Genomic DNA, 9,379 nt, shown 5'->3' with positions numbered 1-9,379 from the left:
TTAAAGGGGGCTAAGCATTGGTTAAGAAGGCTCAGGGTCTCTTAAAAGTGGGTTGGATGCTGATTCAGGGGGCTTAGGCGCTCTTAAAGGGGGCTGAGCCCCGGTTACGGGGGGGCCCAGGATCTCTTAAATGGGGCTCGGCTCTAGTTATGGGAAGCCAGATCTCTTAAAAGGGACTGGGCTCTGGTTAAGGGGGCTGACGGTCTCTTAAAGGGGGTAGAGTGCTAATTAAGGGGGCCCACTCTGTCTTAAAGGGGCTCGGCGCCGGGCAAGGCGGCCAGGCCTCCTTAAGGGGCAGGGCGCGGGCGGGGCTGGCTGGTGAAGGGGCCGGGCAGGCTGCCGGCCGGTCTCTGCGCAGGCGCGCTCGCTCGCTGTAAGATGGCCGGGCGGGGCGCCGCCATCACTGCGCAGCTAGCGGGGAGCGCCCGCCCCACCGGCGGCCCCATGGCGGCGGCCCCGGCGGGGGGGGAGGCGGGGGGTGGGGACAGGGCCGCGCGCCCCGTGCCCACTGCCCAGAGAGAAGGTGAGTGAGGGGCCGGCCGGAGCCCGCCCGCCCCCCGCTCGCCACAGGCAAGGGCCGCGGCCTGGCGGGCAGCCGCACTAGGCAGGGCGGGGAGCCGGGCCTGAGCGGGATAGGCCCCTGCGTGGGGAAGGGCAGGGGCTGCGCTGGGGGCGAGGGGGTCGCACGCGGGGAGGGGACGGGCTGGGGGGCGCACGAGTAATGGGTCGAATGTGGGGGAGTGCACGCGGGGGGGCGCACGGGAAATGGGGGGTTGAATGTGGGGAGGGGACGGAGTGGGGGGGTGCATGGGAAATGGGGGGGTTGAATGTGGGGAGGGGACGGAGTGGGGGGGTGCATGGGAAATGGGGGGGTTGAATGTGGGGAGGGGACGGAGTGGGGGGGTGCATGGGAAATGGGGGGGTTGAATGTGGGGAGGGGACGGAGTGGGGGGGTGCATGGGAAATGGGGGGGTTGAATGTGGGGAGGGGACGGAGTGGGGAGCACATGGGAAATGGGTTGCACACAGAGAGGGGATGGAGTGTGGGTGCATGGGAAATGGGGGGGTTGCACGCAGGGAGGGGACAGAGTGGGGGGGCTCATGGAAAATGGGGTCTTCACGTGGGGAGGAGACAGTGGGGGGTACATGGGAAATGGGGGCCTGCACGAGGGGAGGTGATGGAATGGGGGCAGGAGAAGGGGGCATGGCTGCACTGGGGGGAGAGTAAGGAGGAAAGAGATCAAAGCCACGTGCAGGGGAGTGGACCATATAGAGCAGATAGGAGCTACAGGGACTGGGAGAGGAACAGGAAAGGCCTACACTGTGGGATGGTGCTACATGTGTGGGAGAAGAGCATGATGGAGACTGTTGAGGAATGGGCTCTACACAGAAGGGTGGGGGCACTGAGGAGATAGGGTGGGTGGGGGGAGTCTGTACTGGAGCAGGAAGTCTGACCCTTCCCTTCTGGGTGCTGCTGTAATACACTCTCTCACACATACATACATACACAGAATAAAATGGTGGGGATGTTGGGATAGGGAAAGGACTGGCAGAGGGGAGGGGAAAGAGAGAGAGATGTTCAAGGGGAGGCTGGGGGAAGGGAGTGTTGAACATAAGACCAGTCAACCAGTTCATACCATTTGTCTGTCTTGCTGTGCCTTGGTCTTGGGACAGTGGACAGTGCCAGATGCTTCAGGGGAGGAGAGGACGGAGCAGGGCAATTACAGTAGTCCTTCCTCTATTGTCCAGGTCCAGCTTTTGGAATACAGACTTAAGCACACCCAACACATGGGGCTGTGTCCCTGACCATTTTAGCTGAAACCCATTGATGGACCTATCCTCCAACAACTTATCTAAATCTTTTCTGAGCCCAGTTACGGTTCTCGCCTTCACAGTGTGCTGCAGCAATGAATGCCACAGATTGGCTGTGTGTTGTATGAAGGCTGCCTTTTAATGTCATTTGGTGACCTCTGGTTCTTGTATTATGTGAAAAGGTAAACAACACTTTTCTCTTTGCTTTCTTAACACCAGTCATGATTTTATAGGTCTCTAACATATCCTCCCTTTAGTTGTCTCTCTTCTAAGCTGAACAGTCCCAGTCTTTTTAACCTCTCATATAGAAACTGTTCCATATCCCTCACTCTTTTTGTTGCCTTCTCCGTGCTTCTTCCAATTCAAGTAACTTTTTTGAGGTGGGATGACAACTGCAAGCAGTATTCAATGTGTGAGCATACTGTGCATTTATATAGTGGCAGTATGATATTTTCTGTCTTATTATCACTTTCCTAACGGTTCCTGACATTGTTAGCTCTTTTGACTGCCATTGCACATCCAGTAGAGGTTTTCACAGGACTAGCTTCGGTAACTCCACAATTTCTCTTGTGTGTGGCAACAGCTAATTTAGATCCCATCATTTTGTATGGATAGGTGGGATTATGTTTTCCAATGTGCGTTATTTTTAATTCTTCAGCACTGAATTTCATCTGCCATTTTGTTGTCTGGACACCCAGTTTCATGAGGTCCTTTTGTAACTTTAGTTTGTTTTGGACTCCTTGAATAATTTTGTATTGTGTACAGTTTGTGACCGCACTGTTGACCCTTTTACCCAGATCCTTAATAAGTATGTTCAACAGCACTCATCCCAATATAGGTACTTGGGAGACCACACTGTTTACTCTTTCCACTGTGGAAAAATAGCTATTCCTACTCTGTTTCTTATCTTTTCACCTGTTACTGATCCATGAGGACTTGCCCTCTTACCCAATGATTACTGCATTTGCTTAAGAATCACATGGATGACCTTGTCAAAAGTTTTCTGAATGTCCAAGTATACCATATCCACTGGTTCACCTTCATCCACTTGTTTAAGACCCTCAGAGAATTCTAGCAGATTAGAGAAGCATGATTTCCCTTTATAAAAGCTGTATTGACTCTCTCCTAACACATGTTTATCTGTGTGTCTGATCATTCTGTTCTTTACTGTAGTTTCAACCAGTTTGCTTTGTACTGAAATTAGGCTTACTGGCCTGTAATTGTCAAGATCACAATGGAGTCTATTTTATAATTGGCATCCTGTCAGCTAGCTACCAGTTAACTGTTTAAAACAACCATTGTATCTATGTTACACACCACAGTTAATGGTTCTGCAATTTAATTTTTTGAGTTTTCAGAACTCTTGAGTGAATTCCATCTGATCCTGGTGACTTATTACTATTTAATTTACTAATTTGTTCTAAAACCTATTCTATTGACATCTCAATCTGGGACAGCATCATATTTTGTCGCCTCAATGGAATGGCTCAGGTATGGGAATCTCTTCTTGCATCCTCGGCAGTGAAAACTAATGCAGATAATTTGTTTGGCTTCTCTACAATAGCCATGTCTTCCTTTAACACCTTGATCATCCAGTTGTCCCGTGGCCCCACTGGTTATTTGTCAGGCATCCTGTTTCTGATTTATTTAAATTAAAATTGCTGTTAGTTTTTGAGGTGGAGAGAGGCTGGCTAGGCTGGGGTAGAAAAGGGGAGGGTTGGTAGGGAGTGTTGTGGGGAGCAAAAGGCTGTGTGGCGGGGGTGGGAGGGAGTGCTGGTTGTGGAGAAAGGGGATAGACTGATGGGGAATGTTAGAAGGAAGGTATGGGGATGGGAGGGGGAGAGAGGCTGGCTGGAGTAGATGTGAGAGGGGGAGGTAAGGAGTGGCCACAGGAGTTTTCTGAATGTTCATGTACACTATAACCACTGGGTAGAGCTATGGTGCAGTTTTAAAGCAGGGGCAGGAGGAGTGGTGACCTTCAAACCATCCTGTGGGGAGGCAGAAACTAAGTCTAACAAGTATTTGTTACTAGGCCTCTTGAGCTGCGAGAATTTAAATGAGGGAGATTTCAGAAAATAATGCGTGAGATTTTAAATCTCAGTGAAACATGCACAGCAAAACCCTCCGTTACAGGTGAAAAATTCAAATACTACCTTGAAATCCATTCCTTTACCCAGTCTCCCACCCTCCCATTTGAGCAAGTCTTGGCATCAAGCCTGCTTTTTGACTCTGGAGCATAGCAAACCTGTAGTGCAGCTAGTGTGTCTGTAAATATATACCATCAGGCCTGCCAAGTCTTATTCATTGGGCTAAAGAGGACTCTGATGTATTTTAAGCTAGAGTTTGAAGTCTTTCCATTGTGAGGTTGGATTTTGTTGTGTGTTTCAGTGAGACATTTAAAATCTCACTCATTCAAATTCTCACAGTTCAAGACTCGTTCTATATTTATATACTTTTTGATTCTGCATAGTCTGTCTTGTAATGAGCTCTACATACTGATTGAGGCACTCTGTACATTTGCCTCCTTGGTAGACAGTTTTCTTATACATACTTACCACTCTTGAGGGAGATAAAAATCTTACTAAGATGAAGAAAATGGCAGGGATGTGGCAGTGCACTTACATCTATGAAATAAAATATTTTCACCCTTTCAATGTCTAAAATCAAATAACATTTAAAACCTAAGGAAGAAATTAATAATGAGCAAGCTGTGAATGGGAGAGTGCCTTGCACATGTTTTGCTGCATGTGAGAAGATGCTGTTCGTGAAAGGATAGCACTGAAGAACAGGTATGATATATAATTAGATCCAAAGTGGTTGACCCAGAATTCCTAAAAATTACAGAAGGGAGACTACCTGTGAGGTATGGAGAGTTCTTCAAGCAGTGCATATCACTGCCCTGCATCTTCTGGAATTTTCTTTAAATGTCAACAATAAATATGAACCAAATTTTATACATCAGACTTATGAAAGATTCCTGAAACTTAATTTGGGATCCATGGTTTGCCAGGAATTCCCTGACTTCTGCAGTGGTGATTGTAGCTAGTCTAGGGCTCCCTGAGCAGTTTTAAGCCACTGTGCCCCTTTTACCCCAACAGCAGCAGGAGTTTGGATGTGGAAAGGAGCTCAGGGCTGGGAGTTGGGGCCTTGGAGGAGTTTACGACTCTGGTGAAAGTGTAACTGTACAACGTGTATCCGATGCAGCAGTCTGGAGGGAGAGCAGGAAGGAGCCACTTGCTCTCTCCTCCCTCTCCCCCATGTAACCGCTGAAGATGCATTTACTTAATGCATTTTAACACCCATAATAATAGATCTACTATTGATAAAATGATTCCTTATGAGTAACAAAACTACTTAAGTATGGCTGGTAAACAGATATGAAGAATTTTTAAACAAATTCTCGAAGATGAGCATTTACTTCAGATGAGTAAGTTTGAGGAAAACGGTACAAAGTTTTGTGTTCTCATGTTTTTAAGTGTTTTTTCTTTTTTTGGGGGGGGAGGTTACCCCACATGATTAAAACTAGGCATTTTATGAACTCATTAGCACCAAAACTCTCTCAGTGAAACTGATTACATATTGAAGGTATTTCCCATTGGGAATAGCTTTGCAGCAGCTACTGTAAGAAGCATTTTAAAAATGCTAGAGCTTACTTGTAGTGAAAGAGGCTTCATTCATATGAAGTACGAAGTAGAGTTTTTAAGGGCCCTCAGTTCACTAATGTCCCTTTTAAAATGTTAATTTTGCAAACAGTATATTCTCTAATAAAATCTGTTAGCAGTTATAGGTAAAAATAAGTTATGTACTTAATATAGTTACACTAGTTGTCAGCATAAATAGTGAGGGCTGCTAGTTGTATTTAGACGTGAGCTAACAAAGTGAGAGCATTAATAGCCATGTCAAAGTAAACTTACTCAACTATGAATATCACTTATGATGACACTCTCTGGTTTGGGAAAAGATTCTTCATATATATTTAACATCCAGTTTTTAGCATCGGGGGCCTTTTCTGGTATCTGGCCTTGCCGCAGTCTAAGCTTGGCGTCTTTCATGTCATGTTTAAGTTTCAAGCTCATTTTGATTTGTTGCTAATTGAACAAAACATTATGAGCTCAAAATCTTATCTCTTCTGGTATCACACCCATAACCCCTGTATAAAGAGACACTATGGGCATGTCTACATTATGCAGGAGATTGACACTCCAGAGGTCGTTCTTCTGGCATTCAATTTAGCAGATCAGGTATGGAGCCATACATCGAACACTGAGGGAAGCTCTGACCGGTCGAGTCGACTACTCACTCTCTTCCCCCCTGCACCTCTGATGAAGCTGTCTTAAAGGTTGGCTCCCCCAGCACAGTCTCCATGGTGCCGCCTGCCCCTCCTCTTCTCCCCCCCCCCCCCATGCTGCTGCCTCCATCAGAGGTGGGGGAGGGGGTAAGGGGCAGCCTCACGCTGGTCTGGGACCTACCGCCACTGCATCTCTGCAATTTAAATGTAGGAGCTGGGCTGCCTGCCTGGCTTTTTCTAAGTTTAAACTGCAGAACCTCAGTGGGGGTAGCTCCTGGACCGGCACAAGCCAAGACAGAGCACGTTCCCTTATCAACTAATCGTGTAGCCGATACAATTTGTATTGTATTCACTACACAATTAGTTACCTGCTTCTTAACATCCTTAGTCTGATATTCCTCCTTTTGTGAGGAGTAAGGGAAGCCAAAGGGAGCATTTGCTCCCGTTGACCACCTGCTGTGTGAATGGCGTGGAAACTTGATTTAAGGTAGGTCGATGCCAGCTACATAAGTATCTTCCATTGTAGTGTAGAGCAGGCCTATGTGACATGTCAGTATTTTAATGTTTTTTCCTCTGAACAGTTCATCTCATCTCCCACTAAAACATGTAAAGAGCATCAAATGAGCTGTTACCAATGCTACAAGTACACGATTGCTGGAATCCACATTCTGAAAATGATGCACCACTATTTAATGGTGCCAAGACCTAGAAACTTCACTGCTGTACCAACTTAAGAAAAATCTTGTTAGTTTCAATTTAGTACAGCTTTAATGCACCGAGAGAGATGCCGTTGGTTTGATTAGAATATAATGAGCAGCATTTACTGTAACTTGCAACTGGATACACACAAGAGGCAGAAAAATGAAAACAAAAGAACATAGACTGAAATGGTAAAACTGAGGAAGAGAGGGGGACACTGAAGAGTCAGGCAGAGAATCACTTCATAGGTAAGAGTAGATGACTTTATGTTGGGAGGATGACAATGACTGATATCTTGGTCTTAGGGATGTAAATGCCTCTTAAAACAGTTCACCAGTTAAATGATTAAAATTATACCATTTAACTGGTGAACTGTTAGACACTCTTCACCAGGGCTAGGGTCCTGCTAGCCTATGGTCCCACAGCTTCTGTGGCTGCTTCAGGCAGGATTGGAATGGGGCTGCTCTGGCCAGGATCCCACCTTCCAGCCTGGACCACTCAGGTGCAGCTGTGACAGGAGTTATTCCTGCCCACTGCATGACCAGGACCCCACTTGCCTGATGTGGATGCAGCCCATCCCACTGCCCTGACACAGCTGACATGGGTCCAGTGGGCTGGCCTAACGCAGCCATGGCTGCTCTGGCCTGGTGCAGCTGGCCGTTCACTGGGGTCTGTTACCTCGTAAGCATTCGAGTAAGCCTAATAATTACCAGGTGACTAGGGCCAGATCTAGCAGGACCACAGGACCCTGAGCAACTGCACCTCCCAGCACTCTGCTGTGCCCTGTCTCTTCCCATCCCCTTTCTACCATGTTCCATCCTGATTGCACCCCTTCCCCAAAGCTCCCTCCAGGGTATTACTGGGAGACATGGTGCTGGGTGACTGCTGGTGTTTGGGGGCCCCCTATACTCATTGCAGTGGCAGGAGCCACAGGAAGCCAAGTGACCCTACAGCCTGCTCTGCTCTGCTGCCCATCTCCCAGCTGAGTGCCTCCGCTTCACCGTGGCAGCAGAGAGCCCAGGCTGCTCTGCTCTGCTTTGTTCTCCTGAGCCCACAGAGCAGGCTGGGGTCAGGGCTGGTGTGTTCTGCTTTCTGCCATGGTGTATGCCCTCCACCCTACATCTGCTACCACCCCATGCAAGGCCCCTCAGGTAATCCCCGAGGCCAGCCTGGGCCCCACAGTCTAACCTTGATATGGGGGACTGTCCTGTCCATAGGATGATTGGGAGTGGCCACTGCAGGGTACCTCAAAGCTTGGACCCTGGGGTGGTTGCCCTGAACTATTCTATGGACAGGACAGCTCTTTGGGTAACTGATTAACCTTTTACATCCCTAATTGGGCTTTCATCTTAATTTTCTTTAAATTCTAATATTTAACTTTTTGTGTCATAGAGGGCAATGGGGGAGTAGAGGCTTGCTCTTGTCTAGGACAAGTCTTGCTAAAAGCCTGTCCTCCTTGTGTTAAGTGTGATATCTTTTTACTGCTCTGTATATCAAGGTGGACCTAAGACTTGGTCACTTCAGTCATGAGCTATAACAGTGTTTTGTCTAGGTTGTGCAGTCATGATCAAACCATGTTATGATCTGGCTTGGTCAGTTCCAGTTCTAACAGTTCTCCCCCCCCCCATAACTTCATTTATCAGTATAAACCAGATTTTAGGCCCTTAACCTGAAAGTCCTTGTACTTCACTAGAACTTTTTGCACGTAGCAAAAAGAAATTAGTACATTAATATTCCATGAAGTACTTTTTTGAGCATCTGCATCTGTCATTACTTTAATGGCTGTACCAAACCACCACTCCAAAGGAGGAACAAACAAGTTGTTATAAGGCTCAAACAAATGCAGCAAAACATGCTCCTACAGTGAGGTAACAGAGAACAGTGTGTCAGTAACTGAATCCTTGTCTCTTAACTCTGCTGCAGACTCACTTGTCCAGCAATATGTTGTTCAACTAGGCTCACATTTTCAAAAGTCCATGTGCTCCCCATCTTAAGCTTCCCTTAAGGAAGGTCCTGATTTTAGAAGATGGTAAGTAAGTACCTCCAGTTTCCATTTTTTCTAAAATATCCGAATTTGGAAAAATGGAGGCACATACATTTAATCTGCTCATGAAAACATGGGTCTTAACATCTCCTTGCTTCTTACTCCCTATATGACAGGGGGTGATGATAATGCAAAATCGAAAAGCATTGGAAGTTCTGTAGATGAAAAGCAGTATATAAATGCTAAGTCTATTGGGTACATTAGAATGAAATCCTCCTCTTTTGGATGTTGCATTCCCACCCTCAGTGAAGGCTCCATTTGGGCAATAATTGGAGTTCTTCCTTATGATCCTGTGACATCTCAATATCAGCTGTCTTTATATTAATCTTTAGTATCTTGTGCAGCCTTTCTAAATGCTATCAAATGGCTACTGCTGTAGATCCCTTAGGATCTACACCAGAGCTGCTTTATATTGCCAATTTTAGCTTTCAATCAATTTGCAAACAAAGGGCTCCTGCACTGCCCATGTTGAATCTACTGGGTGCAGTTCAAGAACATAAATATAAATAGAATAAGGAAGTAAATTAAATGGTTGTT

At 46.6% G+C, this 9,379-nt stretch overlaps 1 protein-coding gene across 2 annotated transcripts in view; it reads left to right on the top strand.

Moving 5' to 3' along the window:
* Nucleotides 1-330: 330 nt before the first annotated feature.
* The window catches only part of KRCC1 (lysine rich coiled-coil 1), a 42,241-nt gene continuing 33,192 nt past the window's right edge, over nucleotides 331-9,379 (top strand). For both annotated transcript variants that reach the window (XR_012904439.1, XM_075930960.1), the window contains exon 1: nucleotides 331-523. Coding sequence is in view for 1 of the 2 variants with exons in the window: in XM_075930960.1 (XP_075787075.1) it covers nucleotides 379-523 (145 nt within the window). In the remaining variant the exon portion in view is untranslated. The remainder of the gene's footprint in view (nucleotides 524-9,379) is intronic.

The sequence above is a fragment of the Pelodiscus sinensis genome, chromosome 5, assembly GCF_049634645.1.
Source record: "Pelodiscus sinensis isolate JC-2024 chromosome 5, ASM4963464v1, whole genome shotgun sequence".
Taxonomy (NCBI): domain Eukaryota; kingdom Metazoa; phylum Chordata; order Testudines; family Trionychidae; genus Pelodiscus; species Pelodiscus sinensis.
The sequence above is the reverse complement of the archived record's forward strand: the minus strand, read 5'-3'. Positions and strand labels throughout refer to the sequence as shown.